Source organism: Callithrix jacchus, chromosome 1 (assembly GCF_049354715.1).
Source record: "Callithrix jacchus isolate 240 chromosome 1, calJac240_pri, whole genome shotgun sequence".
Classification (NCBI taxonomy): Eukaryota; Metazoa; Chordata; class Mammalia; order Primates; family Cebidae; genus Callithrix; species Callithrix jacchus.
The window spans coordinates 193625737-193645738 of record NC_133502.1 but is presented as its reverse complement, the minus strand read 5'-3'; the positions used below and the strand labels follow the sequence as shown (position 1 = coordinate 193645738).

At 46.6% G+C, this 20002-nt stretch overlaps 1 protein-coding gene and 1 pseudogene across 2 annotated transcripts in view; both read right to left on the bottom strand.

Moving 5' to 3' along the window:
* PPIL2 (peptidylprolyl isomerase like 2) overlaps window positions 1-10565 on the bottom strand; it is a 32138-nt gene extending 21573 nt beyond the window's left edge. The window contains exons 1-5 of one of the 2 annotated variants that reach the window (XM_002743570.6): window positions 10440-10565; window positions 6374-6423; window positions 4764-4809; window positions 2628-2690; window positions 505-556 (exon numbers count right to left, since the gene is read on the bottom strand). In XM_002743570.6, the coding sequence (XP_002743616.1) occupies window positions 505-556; window positions 2628-2690; window positions 4764-4809; window positions 6374-6423; window positions 10440-10471 (243 nt within the window). In that variant the 5' untranslated portion in view covers window positions 10472-10565. The remainder of the gene's footprint in view (window positions 1-504; window positions 557-2627; window positions 2691-4763; window positions 4810-6373; window positions 6424-10439) is intronic. The other variant, XM_009007289.5, reaches the window with a different exon arrangement.
* A 3642-nt stretch (window positions 10566-14207) lies between these two features.
* LOC100392738 (growth hormone-inducible transmembrane protein pseudogene) lies at window positions 14208-15438 on the bottom strand (annotated as a pseudogene).
* Between the last annotated feature and the right edge of the window lie 4564 nt (window positions 15439-20002).

Genomic DNA, 20002 nt, shown 5'->3' with positions numbered 1-20002 from the left:
GGCAGGGAGGGGTGTATTGTCCAGGGAACTCCCTCCCAGTGGATCCAGCACAGGGAACCTGCTGGAGTCCTGACCCTCCACCTCATTTGCACAGTTTGAGCTCTTGCCCCAGGCCACAGGAAAAAGGTGGAGGAATAAATGCAAGGAACTCCAACAGAAAGGGCAAGGTCACTGGTAAAATACACGAGCTCTCCCTCAAGACCAAGCCGAATAATGTCCCCCCAAAACTGATGCTCACTGGAACTGTGGCCTTACTTGGATACAAGGTCTCTGCAGATATAGTAAGATGAGGTCATACTGGATCACAGCTATGGCCTGAGAAAAGATATGCATATATATATATATATATGTGCACAGACAGGAAGCGTTTATGGAAAGGAATGGGTGTAGAGAGAGGAGGGGAAGACTGTTCCTCCTCACTGGGCCTCATGAAAACCACCAGAACAGGAGAGGTGAGAGGAAGGCGTTCACCACCATCACTGAAACTCCCGCACAGCCACCTACCTCTCCATTGCTGGGGTTGGTCCCATACTTCTTAAGCCAGGGAACAATGTTCCTGAAGGGAAGAGGGAACAGAAAGCATCACCAGGGTGCTTAGGCGCCACCTGGTAACAACACTAGAGTCTTGCAGGGCTATTCCAGGTTAGAGGCCTGTGAAGGAGTCTCACTTCACTTTAGGAGAGGAAGACTCCTCACCTTGTCTCAGGAAGTAGGGGGACATTTGTGGATACATGGGTTTCAAAATATGTTCAGAGTTACCATTGCAGTTATATATAAACAACAAAAACTACAGGTGAAAATGAGTAAGTAAATGATTTGGGGTTTTTTTTTCTTTGAAACAAGGTTTCGCCTTGTCATTCAGGCTGGAGTGCAGTGTTTCAGTCATGCCTCACTGAAGCTTCCAACCCATGGGCTCAAGTGATCTTCTCACCTCAGCTTCCCAAGTAGCTGGGACTACAGGTTCATGCCCCCATGGCTGGCATAGTTCTCACTGTGTTGCCCAGACTGTTCTCAGACTCCTGGGGTTCAAGAGCTGCTCCTGCTCAGCCTTCCAAATTGCTAGGACTACAGACAAGAGCCATCACTCCGTGTCACAAATGTTGATACATCTGTAAAATGAAATGCTAAGCTAGCATCAAAAATTACACTTCCAAGCCAGGCATGGTGCTGTGTACCTGAAATCTCAGCTACTTAGGAGGCTGAGGTGGAAGGATTACTGCAGCCCAGGAATTCAAGACCAGCCTGGTCAACACAGTGAGACCCTGTCTCAAAAAAAAAGAAAAAGAAAAAGTATACTTTCAGAGAATTCTGAACCACACAGGGAAAAAAGCTCTCATCATAACAAAGTGAATAAATACATCCACAGTGTTGCTTGTTAACACTTCACCATGTTCACAGTGTTACTTCAATCATGTTACTACAAATAAGTTCACAACAAATTAATATATTTACAGTAGTTATCCTGGATAGTGGGACTGTGGTAAAATTTTCTAAAGTTAGGCTGAAATTTCCTAAAAATTCATTTTCAGGACAAGTGCAGTGACTCATGCCTATAATCCCAGCATTTTGGGAGGCCAAGGCAGGAGGAGCACTTGAGGCCAGGAGATCAAGACCAGACTGGGCAACATAGCAAGACCCCGCCTCTACTAAAAAGTTTAAAAATTAGGCTAGGTGTGGTGGCTCACGCCTGTAATCCCAACATTTTAGGAGTCCGTGGTAGGCTGATAGCGAGGTCAGGAGATTGAGACCATCCTGGCCAACATGGTGAAACCCTCTCTCTACTAAAAATACAAAAAAATTAGCTGGGTATGGTGGTGCATGTGTGTAGTCCCAGCTACTTGGGAGGCTGAGGCAGGAGAATTATTTCACCTACTCAGAAGGCTGACCTTGTGATCCGCCTGCCTCAGCCTCCCAAAGTGCTGGGATTACAGGCATGAGCCACCACACCTGGCCCGTATTTTTTTTTTTTTTTTAGTAGGGACAGGGTTTCACTATGTTGGTCAGGCTGGTCTCGAACTCCTGACCTCAAGTGATCCTCCCACCTCGGCCTCCCATCCTGCTGAGATTACAGGTTATGAGTCACCGCACCCAACCAACACATCTCTTAAAAAAAACTTTTGTTTTTAATTTTTCTAAAATAAGCCTGAAACAGAAAAATTATAGAAGTGTATGCTGGAATGCAAAACTGGGTATAATGCTTCTAAATACTACACTTAAAAGGTATACACCATAATTATAGTTCTGCTTTCATAAAGTGAAAACTATGCAGTTCATTACCATTCGAAAAGAGGTGTGTCTAATTAGAACATCAGGACCCCCACAAGGAAGGGTATAGGGTAGTGTACCCCATTCCAAGCAGTGAAAGCAGCACCTGCCAACCAGAGCTGCCTGCCTTGGGGTCATGGCCACACTGCTGCCATGTCCCCAAGGCCCTAGCTGTTACCTCTGTCCCCAAGAGGCCTACCCAAGGGTCCTAAGGCTGTTGGGACCAGGGGTCTGGCAACCTCAGTGCTACCTGACTTGGCACTGCCCAAGACCATAAACCCCTAAGCTGGCCCAACATCCCCTTCCTTAATGGGTGTTGAGAATCTCACATTTGTTAGATCAAAATTCAAGGAAAAACTCACAGCAAGTCAAAGACAACACCATCAGGAGTGCACACTGGGTAGACGAAAGGCTGCAGAGAGAGACTGAAAAAGAACAGAGTCATTCCTGGTCAGCTGTCCAGCACCCTGGTCAGGCTGTGGGCTGGCTGAGCCTGGCATGGGAACCTCCTGAGATGCTGTCCCAGGGAGCCCTCTCTGGGCAGCCTGGCCACTTCCCTCTCTCACCAACCTTCTCCTCCAACTGCAATAGTGGTGGTGACACCGCTGGTGAAGGACCAGAGCAGTATCCAACACCAAGGCAAGCTCCTGACATCATGACAAGACTCTGCGTTTTCTCCCAACGTGACCTGAAGGGCCACATCTTCAAGGCACACTTTTACTCATAACACCAGGCAGTTAAAAAGTGGGCAAGATGCAACTCAGACACCTGCTGGAAGAACTGGAACCAAGGATGGAAACACTTCTGCCACATCAATTCACACCCAAGTAAGACCACATTCCCATGAGGCTGATGACAAAACCTGGGCTGGGGACAGAAATCCTAGCCAGTGATACCTGGGCCTAATTTGTCCACTGATGAGTGGAAAAAAACCCCATCAGCCAATGTGTGGGAGCCTCCTGGGGGTCCCCCCAGGCCTTGCTATACGGTGCATGGTCCCCATGGCCCCTTTCTTACTGCAATGGTGTCTGGCTGACCTGCCTCAACTGGGGTGCCAGATCCCCAGGAGAACTTGTCAACTCTCAAGGCTCACCCTGACCTACAGAAGCAGAACTCGAGGCATAGAGGAGGATGATATGTAGACATACGGGTGTCCGGGGCAGATGTGACCACGGCTCAGGTTTGGGAAGACTCAGGCCTAAGGGGCCCACCAGATCTGTCCATTCCCCCAGTCTCCCTCACCCTGGGAGCAGCAAAATCCTGGGGTTCACCAGGGCTAGGCCCACTTCCCCAACAGGCCCCCTTCTGTTCACATGTATACCAATTTGGGCCAAAGCAGCATCTGAGTAGCTCTGCAACTGGGTCCCTACCCAGCCCTACCAGTCACCTGAGCTCACAGGTGAGGGAGAAAAGGCCTAGGCTGGGCACAGTGGCTCACACCTGTAATGCCAGCACTTTAGGAGGCCAAGGCAGGAGGATCACGAGGTCAAGAGCTCAAGAGCATCCAGGCCAACATGGTGAAATCCCATCTCTACTAAAAATACAAATATTAGCTGGGCATGGTGGCGCACACCTGTAGTCCCAGCTACTCAGGAGGCTAAGGCAGGAGAATCACTTGAACCTGGGAGGCGGTGGCTGCAGTGAGCCAAGATCACGCCACTGCACTCCAGCCTGGTAATAGAGTGAGACTCCATCTTAAAAGAAAAGAAAAGAACCTCACGGTCTCATCACTAGTGTGCTGCTGCTATGACTGCAGAGAACCTCGAGCAAGAGCAAAGCACTGGCCAGGCATGGTGGCTCATGCCTACAGTCCCAACACTTTGGGAGACTGAGGTGGGTGATTATCTGAGGTCAGAGTTGGAGACCAGCCTGGCCAATATGGTGTAAGCCCCATCTCTACTAAAAATACAAAAATTAGCCAGGTATGGTGGCACATGCCTAGAATCCCAGCTATTCAGGTGGCTGAGGCATGGGAATTGCTCAAATCCGGGAGGTGGAGATTACAGTGAGCCAAGATCACACCACTGCATGCCAGCCTAGGCAACCCTCTCTCAAAAAAAAAAAAAAAAAAAGGAAAAGGTAAAGTGTTAAAGGCATGGACCCACAGTCAGACCACTGAGTTCAAGACTCAGAGGCACCACTTCCTGCATGGCACACCTGGGCAAGGTACTTTGCTCTTCTAAACAATGGTTCTCCAACAATAAAACAGGCTTAACACCAGAGTCTACACACCCTGAAAGGTAAGAATGAGGTTAAAAAGATACAGGATGTAGTCAAGATGACTGAAAAGAAAAAAAAAAAGATATAGCATGTAAATACAGACACAATAAACAGAAAACGCCCACTAGCCGTCATCATGGGTGGGTTCTTCTCCCCATTCAGGGAGGATCCAAGTGGGGTCACAGATAGCATGTCATCTACATCCTCAGGGGGCAGATTCACTATCAGACAGTATCAGACAACAATTACAAGGAAGGGTAAACTCGCAAAACTCTTACCTGCAGTGGTCAAAAGGTAAACGACGAAAATTTGTTTGTGGGAGATCTGTTTAAAATGAAATAAAAAACAGAAATCTTACTCTGTGAAGTATTTCATCTATGTGCTCCTACTAACAATTCAGTTATGACTTATGAAAGAGTCGGTGCAAATTTTTGAGTACAGCAATTGCTGTGGATTAAAAACCTTTTAAGGCCGGGCACGGTGGCTCAAGCCTGTAATCCCAGCACTTTGGGAGGCCGAGGTGGGTGGATCACGAGGTCAAGAGATCGAGACCATCCTGGTCAAAATGGTAAAACCCCGTCTCTACTAAAAATACAAAAAATTAGCTGGACATGGTGGCGCGTGCCTAGAATCCCAGCTACTCAGGAGACTAAGGCAGGAGAATTGCCTGAACCCAGGAGGCAGAGGCTGCGGTGAGCTGAGATCGCGCCATTGCACTCCAGCCTGGGTAACAAGAGCAAAACTCCGTCTAAAAAAATAAATAAATAAAAATTTTTTTAAAAAAACCTTTTAATAGATATAAACCAAAACACTTGGGGTACATAAAAAAAAAAAATACAGGGGAAAGTTCATACTTTTTAACTCCCATTAAAATTATGACAGTGCTCTTTTTATTGTAGTCTTGATAGTTTTGATAATTAAAAATATTATCATTCTTGGTCGGGCGCGGTGGCTCACGCCTGTAATCCCAGCACTTTGGGAGGCCGAGGCGGGCAGATCACGAGGTCAAGAGATCGAGACCATCCTGGCCATGGTGAAACTTCGTCTCTACTAAAAATACAAAAATTAGCCGGGTGTGGTGGCACACGTCTGTGGTCCCAGCTACTCGGGAGGCTGAGGCGGAAGAATCGCTTGAACCCAGGCGGAGGTTGCAGTGAGCCGAGATTGCGCCACTGCACTCCAGCCTGGCGAAAGAGTAAGACTCTGTCTCAAAAAAATATATATATTATCATTCTTTTTATTCTTTATAAACTTGATAGAGAAAAAAACATCTAAATGTACATGTAATTCTTTTTTAATTTTTTTTTTTTTTTTTTTTTTGAGACAGTCTGGCTCTGTCACCAGGCGCCAGGCTGGAGTGCCATGGCCTGATCTCGGCTCACTGTAATCTCCGCCTCCCAGGTTCAAGAAATTCTGCCTCAGCCTCCCGAGGTGCTGAGACTACAGGCATGCATGAACCCCCACATCCAGCTAATTTTTGTATTTTTTTTTTTTTTTTTTTTTTTTTAGCAGAGATGGGGTTTCACCATTTGGCCAGGATGGTCTCGATCTCTTGACCTTGTGATCTGCCTGCCTCGGCCTCCCAAAGTGCTGGGATTACAGGCGTGAGCCACTGTGCCTAGCCTGTTTTTGTTTTTTTTTTAATTGTATTTTTTACTTAGCTCCCAGCATCAAGGAATATTTTAATCTACATTTAACAAAAATCCCCACTAAGATGCAGCATGTTCTTCTTTCCTGAATATATTTCTCTTTTGTGAGCTGTGTCCTCAACCCATTTGTGTACCATAGTTTCCATATTCTTGTTTATTTTTACAGCTCACTGTATCCTGAAGACATTGTTCCTTAACAGCACTCCCCCAAGGAAGAACAGAAAGAATGCATGTCTTACCTGGCTTCTTGCCACCATAAAAGTGCGTGTATTCAGCACAGGTAATGTACCTGAAAAAGAGAGGAAGATAATGCTACTACCACCACCTTTATAAAGAGGACAGAGTCACTGCAAGTGAGTAATCTTTTCTCATTTAGCAAATGCTTACTAAACACCTACTATGGGCCGGGCACGGTGGCTCACACTTGTAATTCCAACACTTTGGGAGCCCAAGGCAGGCGAATCACTTGAAGTCAAGAGTTCGAGACCACCTGGCCAACATAGTGAAACCCCTTCTCTACTAAAAATACAAAAATTAGCCAGGTGTGGTGGTGGTGGGCGCCTGTAATCCCAGCAACTCAGGAGGCTGAGGCAGGAGAATTGCTGGAGCCCATGAGGTGGAGACTGCAGTGAGCCAAGATCATGCCATTGCACTCCAGCCTGGGCAACAGAGCAAGACTCTATTTCAAAAAGCAAAAACAAAAAAACACCTACTATGTGTCAGGCACACAGTGATAAACACAACAGACAAAGGAGCCAGGCACAGTGGCTCACACCTATAATCCCAGCACTCTGGGAGGCCAGGGCAGAAGATTGCTTGAGTCCAGGAGTTGGATACTAGCTGGGGCAACAAAGCAAGAATCTGTCTCTACGAAAAATTTGAAAAATTAGCGGAGTGTGAAAGTTTGCATCTGTGGTCCCAGCTGCTCTGGAGGCTAAGGCAGGAAGGAAGGTTGAGGCTGCAGTGAGCTGTGAGAGTGTCACTGCGCTCCAACCTGGGGTACAGAGGGAGACCCTGCCTCAACCACAAACAAAAAAAAACACCATCTATAGAGGAGCAGTGGACGATGTGAGAAGCACTGAGCTCCAGAAAGGACCAGGAGGACAGGAAGTGGTAAGAGGTACCAAGGCCAACTCCCTGAAATCTGACCTGGGCAAGCTGAGTAACGGTGTGACCACTGAAATATGAAGGACAGGGAATGTTAAACTTCAAAAAAAATAAAAAAATCTGGCTGGGCACCATGGCTCACACCTGTAATCCCAGCACTTTGGGAGGCCGAGGCAGACAGATCATGAGGTCAGGAGATGGAGACTATCCTGGCAAACATGGTGAAACCCCATCTCTACTAAAAATACAAAAAATTAGCTGGGCATGGTGGCAACTGCCTCTAGTCCCAGCTACTCAGGAGACTGAGGCAGGATAATTGCCTGAACCCGGGAAGCAGAGATTGCAGTGAACCGAGATTGTGCCACTGCACTCCAGCCTGGGCAACAGAGTGAGACTTCGTCTCAAAAAAAAAAAATGAAAATAAATAAATAATCTATAAAGTTAGAAAGCAGACTTTATTTATTTATTTATTTATTTACTTTTTTTTTTTTTTGAGACGGAGTTGCGCTCTTGTTACCAGGCTGGAGTGCAATGGCATGATCTCGGCTCACCGCAACCTCCGCCTCCTGGGTTCAGGCAATTCTCCTGCCTCAGCCTCCCAAGTAGCTGGGATTACAGGTACGTGCCACTGTGCCCAGCTAATTTTTTGTATTTTTAGTAGAGACGGGGTTTCACCATGTTGACGAGGATGGTCTCGATCTCTTGACCTCGTGATCCACCCACCTCGGCCTCCCAAAGTGCTGGGATTACAGGCGTGAGCCACCGCGCCCGGCCCTGACTTTATTTCTTATAATGGGTTACAGCCTAAAGTGGCCATCCAGCAGGCTGGAAGCATGGCCTCCAGCTGAATCCCAGAGACAGGCACTTTGAAGTAGGAGGGACTGGAGTAGGAAGAGCCTTATGCTGAAGAAGTTAATCATAAATATTTAACAGGTTAAAGGATCTCTGAATATTCATAAAGATGGTCCTAACATAGGCATAATAAATAAACATATATGTAACCTATGACCCCTGTTCTCTTTAAGGTGGAGACTTAACATTTAAATGTATTGTAAGTAGGCCTTATCATCAAAAGATCTTTTAAAAATCTGAGAGCATACGAATGAGCAGCCTCTGTAAACTGGCCAGGGCCTGTCCATGGTCAGTTGTCTTATCAGGAGAAAGTTACAGAAATCAGTCTCTTGTCCAATCACAGCTGCAGTTATTTATTTATTTACTTCTTTTTTTTGAAACAGATTTTAGTTCTTGTTGACCAGGCTGGAGTGCAATGGCTCAATCTTGGCTCACTGAAACCTCTGCCTCCTAGGTTCAAGCAATTCTCCTGCCTCAGCCTCCCGAGCAACTGGGATTACAGGCATGTGCCACCACTTCCAGCTAATTTTTTGTATTTTTAGTAGAGACAGGTTTCTCCATGTTGGTCAGGCTGGTCTCGAACTCCCAACCTCAGGTGATCGTCCCGCCTTGGCCTCCCAAGTGCTGGGATTTCAGACATGAGCTACTGAGCCCAGACTAAAGCTGCAGTACGACTGATAGAACAGGGGTTCAATTAGTCCATGTCTGCTAGTGGACTACAACTGTTTTAATATTGCTTATGTGAAAACCAGTGCTTATTTAGCTGCTACAGAAAAAGAAAAATCTTGTGGCAGTTAGAATATAGTTTATTCTTTAAGTTCAGGAGTGGATAACTTAACCAGGGAAATTGTCTGGCACAATTGTCTGTGGGTTCTGTTTATAATTTGGTATCTTATTGCCAGAGTCTGTTTTGTCAATCTTATGATCTCTACTTCAACATTAATCCTGGTCAGCTGTGTCCAAGACACAAAAGGATACATCTGACCTCCATCCCATCATGGCCATAAACTCAGTTTTAAGGTTTTCCTGGGGTTCTCTTGGCCACAAGGGTGTCTGTTCAGCCAGTGGGGAGACTTAAGATTTTTAGTTTTTAGGGAGGAACAGGCTCAGGAGCTGAAAATCAAGAGCTCTGTTTAAGGCATATTAAATTTGAGACACCTGTTAGTCCTCCAGTGGCGATAATAAGAAAGTCGCTAACTACACAAGACTGGGGAAAGCAGCTTACAGATGACTGGGAAATTATATTACCCACAGGGAATGTTTATAGAAAAAAAAAACCTACGAGGTCTGGGAGAAGGGAGAAGAGTCCAGAAAGAAGACTGGGAAAAGAAAGGCCGCTGGAAAACAAAGAGCATGTGAAATCCCAGATACCAAAGAAGGGCTTCAGAAGGAGGGAGTGGTCAACGGTGTGACATACTGTTGAGAAGCCCAACAAAATGAGGACTGAGGACGGAATCCTAGATTTAGCAACAAGAAGTCGCTGGGAACATGACAAGAGGAGTTCTAGGGTTGAAACTCTGACTTAAATGGCTTCAAGAGACTCAGAAAACAGCACGAAGCCACGGGTCTCTCACTTGTTCCGAGAGAATCAAAGAAAATACGGCGGCAGTGGGAGGGGAACTGGGGCAAGGGACACGGGTGGATTGTATTGTATTGCATTATTGTATTGTTTTATTTATTTCTGAGACGGAGTCTCGCTCTGTCGTCCAGGCTGGAGGGCAGTGGCTCGATCTCGGCTCTGCAATCTCCGCCTTCCGGATTCAAGCGATTCGCCTGCCTCAGCCTCCCAAGTAGCTAAGATTACAGGCGCCGGTCACCACGCCCGGCTAATTTTTGTATTTTTGGTAGAGACGGGGTTTCACCATGTTGGACTGGCTGGTCTTAAACTCCTGACCTCAGGTGATCCGCTCGCTGGATCCAACGTGCTGGGATTGCAGGTCAGCCAATGCGCCCAGCCTGGTTTGCTTTAAATTGGAAGGCTCTGCAGCACGTGTGCAGGCTGAGGGGCATAAACCAGAACACAGGGAGACCGGATGTACGGAAGAGGGAGAGACTACTCACTCGGGCAAAGCTCGCGAGCAGTGGGGGGCGGCCCGGGCAGAAGCAGAGTAAAGGAAGACCCGACTGCGCTCGGGCCCGCAGCAGACGTCATCGGAGCCACGGGAGAGCACGGCGGCCCGAGGGTCAATACCCAGCTAGAAGAGAGGGCGACGGCTTCCGGGAGGAAGTAACCTTTGTGCTGGGCTCCCGAGACTAGCTGAGAGGGAAGGCGACTGGCGCGCAGTACGGGACAGGCGGGTCACTGAGGCAGAGCGAGCCGCCGCTCCCGACTGCGGTTCAACTTACATCTTGTCCTTCTGGTGCTGTCGCTTCCCCATGGCGGCGCGGCGGCGGCGACGACTAACGAGCACGAAAAAGCAACGGCTGACAACTCAGACCATGGAGCCTTGGCAGCGTTCGGTGACCACTTCCGGGTTTCGCGGCCCGCCCCGGAAACGGAATCCCGGCGTGCCGGGCCCTGTTGTTCGCTAGCGCCAGGTGCGCATGCTCGGAAGAGTCGACAGCCTAATCTGGGCCTCTGGATGTGCCTTCTCCCGCTGGCGCCTTCCCAGGACCGAGCTCCCTCAGCCTTGAGGCCCCATCTTCTCTAGGGGTCTCCGTCTGGACCGCCTCGTTTACCCGCCCAGCGACGGCTCAGGGCCATTCCCATATTGAGTTCTCAGGTCTTATTTATGTATTAATTTTCGAAACAGGATCTCGCTCTGTCGCCCAGGTTGGAGTGTTGTGGCGAAATCACAGCTCACTACTTCGTAAACCTCCCAGGCTCAAGCGGTTCTCCCACCTCAGCCTCCCGAGAAGCTATGGGCACGCACCGCCACACCCGTCTAATGTGTTAACTTTTTGTAGAGACAGGCTCTTACAATGTTGTCCAGGCTCGTTTGGAGCTCCTGGGCTCAAGCAGTCCTCCCATACTGGCCTCCCAAAAAGTCCTGGGATTACAGGCCTAAACTTCCACACCCAGCCAGCGCTCAGGTCTTTTCCAAAGTCCTCCTGGAGCCTCATGTCCCATGAGCCTCCACTCCATCCCTTGCCGCCTCCGCAGCAGACACCTTCAAAGTTATGTCCGCCCTCCGTGTCTACGCGCTCACTTCTCATTCTCCCTGCACATTGGGTCCCCACCGCCTCGAGGCCCCTCACAGGCCCGGCAGCAGGTGGCCATCAAGCCTAGAGGTCCAAAGCCCTGCCTGATTCCTTCTGTCTCTTCTGCTAGACCCTTCCCTTGGGCCCCTATCTACACTCAGGCCCGGCATGATCTGGCCTAGGCTCCTAATTTTTCTTTTTTTCCTTTTCTTTTTTTTTTTCTTTTGAGACAGAGTCTTGCTTTGTCGCCAGGCACCAGGCTGGAGTACAGTGACCCAATCTCGGCTCACTGCAATCTCCGCCTCCTGGGTTCAAGCAATTCTCCTGCCTCGGCCTCCCTAGTAGCTGGGACTACAGGCACGCACCACCATGCCCAGCTAATTTTTGTATTTTTTAGTAGAGATGGGGTTTCACCATGTTGGCCAGGATGGTCTCGATCTCTTCACCTCGTGATCTGCCCGCCTCGGCCTCCCAAAGTGCTGGGATTATAGGCGTGAGCCACCGCGCCCAGCCTCTCCTGATTTTTATTTTCTTTTTTTTTTAAAGACAGGGTTTCACCATGTTGGTCAGGCTGGTCTTGAACTCCCGACCTCAGGTGATTCGCCCGCCTTGGCCTCCAAAGTGCTTGGATTACAGGCGTGAGCCACCATGCCCGGCCTCCTAATTTTTCTTTCTTCTTTTTTTTTTTTTTTTTAAGATGAAGCGTTGCTCTGTCACCCAGGCTCTAGTGCAGTGGTGCAATCCCAGCTCACTGAAACCTCTGCCTCCCAGGTTCAAACAATTCTCCTGCGTCAGCCTTGTGAGTAGCTGGGATCATAGGTGTGTGCCACCATGCCCGGCTAATTTTTGTATTTTTAGTAGAGGTGGGTTTCACCATGTTGGTCAGGTTGATCTATAACTCCTGACCTCGTGATCCACCCTCCTTGGCCTCCCAAAGTGCTAGGATTATAGGCCTGAGCCACTGTGCCCGACCCTAGGCTCCTAATTTTAAATGCCACTTGTATCCCGTGACTCCCAATACTAAGTTGCCAGCACTCCAGGCTCCTGATCTCCACTTGGGTAACCACTGATCTCAAATTTAACATGTCTAGCTAGGGGTGGTGGCTAACGCCTATAATCCTAGCACTTTGGGAGGCCGAGGCAGGCACATTGCTTGAGTCTCAGGAGTTCAAGACCAGCCTGGTCAATATGGTGAAACCCCATCTCTAATAAAAAATACAAAAAAATTCACAAGGAATCTTCTATTGATGTGTAAGAAAAAGAAAAAAATAATCCAAAAAAAAAAAAGGTGTGGTGGCACATACCTGTAATTCCAGCTACCCGGGAGGCTGAGACAGAATAGCTTGAACTGGGGAGGCAGAGGTTGCAGTGAGCCAAGATCAGGCTGCTGCACCCCAGCCTGGGTGACGATGGACTCTGCCTAAAAAATAAATAAATAAATAAATAAATAAATAAAAATAAATAAGTTAACAATGTCTGGTCAAAGCGAAATTTTCAATCCTCCCTCTTCTCCCACTCCCCACTCTGCTGAGCAGTACCATCATCCACCCAGTCACCCAAAGCCAGCTATCCTTGCCTTATTTCATGGCTGGCTTCTTTTTTTTTTTTCATGAATATATTGTTTGTATTTCTTTAAAAAGCAACAAACTTCATGCTTTGAATATTTTATCTTGAGAATAGTTTTAAGAATATTTCCTTTTGTAACATTCAAAAGTAAAACACACATACATGATTCCATCAAGGATTCTCTGTATGATTAATGTTCTGTGCTTTCCTAAGAATAAGTCAAACACGGCCAGGCGCGGTGGCTCACGCCTGTAATCCCAGCACTTTGGGAGGCCGAGGCGGGTGGATCACGAGGTCAAGAGATCGAGACCATCCTGGTCAACAAGGTGAAACCCCGTCTCTACCAAAAATACAAAATTTAGCTGGGCATGGTGGTGCGCGCCTGTAGTCCCAGCTACTCGGGAGGCTGAGGTTGGAGAATTGCTTGAACCCAGGAGGTGGAGGTTGCAGTGAGCCGAGATCCTGCCATTGCACTCCAGTCTGGGTAACAACAGCGAAACTCCGTCTCAAAAAAAAAAAAAGTCAAACATGACCACATCTACATTGGAAAGAGCATTGAGAAGCAATAGCAGGAGAATGCATCACCTGTGTCTGTTTCAGGATTAGCAGTTTTGTTAAGTTTAGCAGATCAATGTAACAACAATGATCACTTGTTTCCAAATACCCAGATGTTTCTCACTGGCTCTTCACTCATCAATTACACAAGTGCTAAGTCTTAAGTTAAAAATCAAAGGCCTGCAGGTGACTTTTTCCTTCTCTTTGGTCCCTTTACCAAAGCCCTAAATCACTTATAACGTTAATAACAATTCCCCGCACTCCAAAAAATCTACAAACACAGGTTTGCTAAATTTTACTTAGCAAACCTACCAAATTTTAAAATAGATAAAACTTACATTCTCATAACACAAACTTTAGTTTTCACATTCATTAAAACATTTTAAAATCACGCAAATGTGAGAACTGGAAATATGTGTGATTATTGGGAGAGGACTACTGCATTTATTTTCCAGAAGAAAAAGCAGACCTGAGGCATCACATTACTGGAATATTTAAACACAATGACATGTTTTTATCTTCTTTTTTTTTTTTTTGAGACGGAGCTTCACTCTTGTTACCCAGGCTGGAGTGCAATGGCGCGATCTCAGCTCACCACAACCTCCGCCTCCTGGGTTCAGGCAATTTTGCCTCAGCCTCCTGAGTAGCTGGGATTACAGGCATGCGCCACCATGCCCAGCTAATTTTTTTTTTTTTTTTTTTTTTTTAGTAAAGACGGGGTTTCACCATGTTGACCAGGATGGTCTTGATCTTTTGACCTTGTGATCCACCCGCCTTGGCCTCCTGAAGTGCTGGGATTACAGGCTTGAGCCACCGCGCCCGGCATTCTTATCTTCTAAACTTCAATGAAAATTGCTTGTACAAACTATTTAATGCATATCTGCCTATGAAACAAGCAAGATGTCTGATGTAGTAGAGAAGCCAGAAGCTCAGTCACTTCATTTCTTTCTGTTGCCTCCAGTTGCTAGCATAGTTGCAACTCGCATAAATATATTTAATGTATCCATGTAGGTTCCCAGCATTGAGTTAACGGGATCATATTTTTGAACTCCGTACATTGGTGATACTTCTGCACGCCTGATTACCTTCTGGGTATCATACAGAAGGAACATGCTGAAAAAAACTAATCCACCATACATTGCCACTGAGTACAGAGTGGCACCAGCCACACTGGTAGGTGGAAGAAACATAGATCCAAGTGAGAACACAAAAATGAGATCCAGGCCCACTCCCAAGGGTGCACCCATGTTCAGAAACTTTTTACTGGGTACGCACATGGCCACAGTGGAGAGGCCTCCCACAATGCCAGCTGTGTACCATGCAGCTCTGATGAGAAGAGGACCCCCTAATATCGTCAGAGGAGCAACCACTGCACCCATCACACCAGAATGTAGCAACCAAACAAGACGCTTTGGGCCTGGGCTCCAGTCATATAGTATTGATTGTACCAGCATTCCAGCACCAATCATGGCTGCAAAGGTCACACCAATTGTCACCCAAGAGCCTTTCATCATAAAGTTCTTGAGAACAGGCGTTCTGCTTATTGCTATGGCAGACAAAGCTGTTAAACCAATACTTCCTGCAGAGTACATATAGGTGGAATGAATTCTGTCCTTCACATACTGAGGCCAAATTACAGCCTTTTCAAGAGCTCCAATCTCATTAGACATTCCCAAGCCATAGTAGCACAATGCTCCAAGACCAACAGCAGCTCCTCCAGCAACAAATCAACTTCCCATCTGATCAATTTTAAATATTTTTTCCATTGATGGTTCCAATGCTGCCTCTTTGAGTTCTTGGCCAGTTCTCCCACACCGGATCCCAATTCTTGTTTTGGTGGCATATTCCCTGCTGGGTGTTAACAGCCATTGATTCTTCATGATGGAATTCTTCGAAACAGGGGAGACCTTGGTGAAAGCTGAATGGAAAACCCTAGAAGGTAGTGTCCAGAGACACACAAGCCTTGCAGCCAGCATGGTGTTGCACCAGGTCTACCAAACAGATCTGAAATGCTCAGTCCCCAGTCACCTCTGCCTCGCAGTTTCCCTTCCGGGCCAGCGAAACACGCACTCCACCACCTCCCTGGTCCCACGCATGCTCCTCCATGGCTGCCTTCTTATTCTCTAGGTTGTCACATAAGTGTCACCTCCCCAGAGAGACCTTTCCTGACCACCCACTTCCATGCATCTCCTATAGAGTTTGTCGCAATTTGTCACAATCTGTAATCCTGTGTAATTCAGGCTATGTACTACCCTCCCCAACACACCCCCTGCCTCCATGACACACATGCAGTGGATGGGATGTAGCTCCTTAGGGGCTGGAATCTTAGGCCCATCATGGTGGCAGCACCTGTGACCCCAGCTACGTGGGAGGCTGTAATGGGAGGATCACTTGAGCCCAGGAGTTTAAGGCTGCACTGAACTGTGATCAAGTCACTGCACTCTAGCCTGGATGACAGAGTGAGATCCTGTCTCTTAAAAAAAAAAAAAAGACCAGGTGCAGTGGTCCACGCCTGTAATCCCAGCACTTGGTGAGAGGCTGAGGCAGGTGAATCACAAAGTCAGGAGTTCAAGACCAGCCTGGCCAAGATGGTGAAACCCAATCTCTACTAAAAATGTAAAAAAAAAAAAAAAAAAAAATTAGCCAGGCATGGTGGCTCATGCCTGTAATCTCAGCTACTCAGGAGGCTGAGGCAGGAGAATCACTTGAACCTGGAAGGCAGAGGTTTCAGTGAGCCAAGATCATGCCATTACACTCCAGCCTCGGTGACAGAGTGAGACTGCGTCTCAAAAAACAAAAAAGGAGGGAAGAGGCCAGTGCTGGATCTCAACTGCTTGGCTTATTATCTCCAGTCCCAAGCAAGGTGCAGGGCATGTACGAGGTTCAGTGGGCATCTGCTGATGTCCAGCAGTCATCAAGCATTTAGTGAGAACTCACTAAATCTCACATGCAGGGCGAGTTCTAAGATCAGCATGTGAGCTGACAATGAGAGTTACATATCTCTGAAATTCATTATATGGGAGGCGCCACGTTTGGAACTGAAAGGCCAGCTCATTTTTTTCTAGGGAGGAACAGATCACTGTTTCTAAACACATGTATCAGATCAGATAAAGCTTGTGTTAGGGGCCAGGTGTAGGAAACATACACTAAACTCGAACTAACTTGGGTAAAGAGAAGCCCAAAGAGGCTACAGAGTCACTGAATGAAAGGTCAGCATTCCCTCACCCAATTTCTCTTTCAAACTGTTGTCTTTTCTTTTTTTCTTTTTTTGAGACAGTCTTGCTTTGTTACTCAGCCTGGATTGTAGTGGCGCAATCTCTGCTCACTGCAACCTCCACCTCCTGAGTTCAAGCAATTCTCCTGTCTCAGCCTCTCAGGTAGTTGGGACTACAGGCCTGCGCCACCATGCCCAGCTAATTTTTGTATTTTTAGTAGAGACGGGGTTTCACCATGTTGGGCAGAATGGTCTCAATCTCCTGACCTCAGGTGATCTGCCTGCCTTGGCCTCCCAAAGTGTTGGGATTACAGGTGTGAGCCACTGCACCCAGCCTGCACATAAAGATGTTAATCCCAGCTATATGAGTGGAAAACCGGAAGCTCCTCCTGTGTCTCCCGGTGGAGTTAGATGGTTATGGCATCGTATACACTGGATAGGTTATTACACAGCCAATGAAGCTTGCATTCAAAGCTGCCAAGAAGTGTACAACTTCCCAGAGCCTTAATGTTAAATATCCACAGCAAGATTTTTAAAAGGTAACATTGTACAATTGAATCACAGCTTGATAAAACTATGCCTAGAAAAAGCTAGAACACAGCTACTCAGGAGCCTTTGGCGGGAGAATCACCTGAGTCTAGGAGGTTGAAGCTTCCAGTGAGTGATGATCACGCCACTGCACTCAGGCCTGGACAACAAAGCAAGACTCTGTCTTGAAAAAAAAAAAGAGAGAGAGAGAAAAAAGAGAGAAGGAGGGAAGGAAGAAAGGAAAAAAGGAAGGAAAAAGAAAAGGGGAAAAAAAGCTGGAAAAGATCTACATACTCTAATGATGACCACAGCTCCTGTGAGGACTTGATGTTTTACTTACAAAGTTTGCTTTGTTAACAACATTGCAAAAAAACCCTTCTCTGTGACCCAGCGGTTAGTCACCTTCCCACCCCTTTGTCCACACATCTTCTGACCTATTTAGATGTAATTTATGCGTGTGCATAATCATGTTAATCATATTCATAATTACAATGGCTGCAAAATATTTCATAATTATGAATGCACATTTGAGCTGATTCCAGGTTTTCTCTTTCAAACTCAAGCTGTCATAAACATTTTTTTTTTTAAGATGGAATAGCACTCTGTCACCAGGCTGGAGTGTAGTGGCACAATCTCGGCTCACTGCGACCTCCACCTCCTGGGTTCAAGCAATTCTCCTGTCTCAGCCTCCTGAGTAGCTGGGACTACATGTGTGCGCCACCATGCCTAGCTAATTTTTTGAATGTTTTTTGTGTATTTTTGTATTTTTAGTAGAGACGGGGTTTCGCCATATTGGCCAGATGGTCTCGATCTCCTGACCCCGTGATCTGCCCACCCCAGCCTCCCAAAGTGCTGGGATTACAGGTGTGATCCCCTGCACCCAACCTGCCATAAACATTGTTATACAAATGGCTTTTTCTTTTCCTTATTATTTCCTCCGTTCCAGTTTCCAGGGCTGAAGAACACTGATTCAAAGAATCTATAGCTCCTGACATACACACACACACACACACACACACACACACACACACATATATATTTGAGACAGAGTCTTGCTCTGTCGCTCAGGCAGGAGTACACCCAGCAGTGATATGTTTTAAAAAGATTGCCTTTCAGCCAGGCGCAGTGGCTCACGCCTATAATCCTAGCACTTTGGGAGGCCGAGGTGGGTGGATCACAAGGTCAAGAGATCGAGACCTTCCTGGTCAACAAGGTGAAACCCTGTCTCTACTAAAAATACAAAAATTAGCTGGGCATGGTGGCGCACACCTGTAGTCCCAGCTACTCGGGAGTCTGAGGCAGGAGAATTGCTTGAACCCAGGAGGCGGAGGTTGTGGTGAGCCGAGATCGCACCATTGCACTCCAGTCTGGGTAACAACAGCAAAACTCCGTCTCAAAAAAAAAAAAAATTGCCTTTCAAAAGGACTAAGTAAAATTATAATTGTGAGTTTTAAAAAAAATTTTTTAAGAGATTGTGACCTGGTTTTGTAAAAGTTTTAGGTAAAATTACAACTGTGTGTTTTTTAAAAACCACAATTTTTTAAGAAGGACTAAGCTTTAAATGTTTGTGCTTCATGCTGGGCGCAGTGGCTCACGCCACTGCATGTAATCCCAGGGATTTGGGAGGCCAAGGCAGGCAGATCACTTGAGGCCAGGAGTTCGAGACCAACCTGGCCAACATAGTAAAACCCCAAATCTACTGGAAATACAAAAATTAGCCAGGTATAGTGGCACACAACAGTAGTCCCAGCTATTTGGGAGGCTGAGGCACAAGAATCACTTTAACTTGGGAGGCAGAGGTTGCAGTGAGCAGAGATTGTGCCACTGCACTCCAGCCTGGGAAACAGAGCAAGACTGTCTAAAAAAATTTAGAGGCTGGGCGTAGTGGTTCATGCCTGTAATCCAAGCACTTTGGAGGCCAAGGCGGGCGGATCACCTGAGGTCGGGAGTTCAAGACCAGCCTGACCAACATAGTGAAACCCCGTCTTTAAAAAAAAAAAAAATTTAAAGGAAGGAAAGAAACTTGTTTGTGCTTCAAAGGGCACCATGGAGAAAGTAGAAAGAAAATCCATGGAATAGGAGAAAATATTTGCAAATCACATGTCTGATAAGGAACTTGAATCTAAAATATGCAAAGATGCCTTACAAATCAATAATAAAAAGACACCTTAATTTTTAGAAATGGACAAAAATATGAAGGGATAGACAGTTCTCCAAAAATAGGCAAATGACCAATAAGCACAGAAAAATATGCTAAACATCATTAGCCACCAGGAAAATGCAAATCCAAACCACAAGGAGATATGCTAGAAACCCACCAGGATGACTAATAAAAAATATAGGTAGGCTGGGCGTGGTGGCTCACGCCTGTAATCCCAACACTTTGGGAGGCCTAGGCAGGCGGATCATGAGGTCAAGACATTGAGACCATCCTGGCCAACATGGTGAAACTCTGTCTCTACAAAAATACAAAAATTATCTGGGTGTGGTGGCATGCACCTGTAGTTCCAGCTACTCAGGAGGCTGAGGCGGGAGAATGGCCTGGGAGGCAGAGGTTGCAGTGAGCCGAGATCAAGACACTGCACTCCAGCCTGAGCAACAGAGCAAGACTCCATCTCAAAAAATAGATAGATAGATAGATAGATAGATAGATAGATAGATAGATAGATAGATAATAGCAAGTGTCGGCAAGGATGTAGAAGAAACTGAAACCCTCATGTATTGCTGGTAGGACTGTAAAATGGTGCAGCCATTTTGGAAAGCAGTTTGGTAGGTCCTCAAAATATTGAGCATAGAGTTACCCTATGACCTAGCAATTGCACTCTTAGGAGTATACTCAAGAAAAGTGAAAACTGTGTCCTCACAAAAACTTGTACAAAAATGTTCATAATAGCCAAAAATGAAA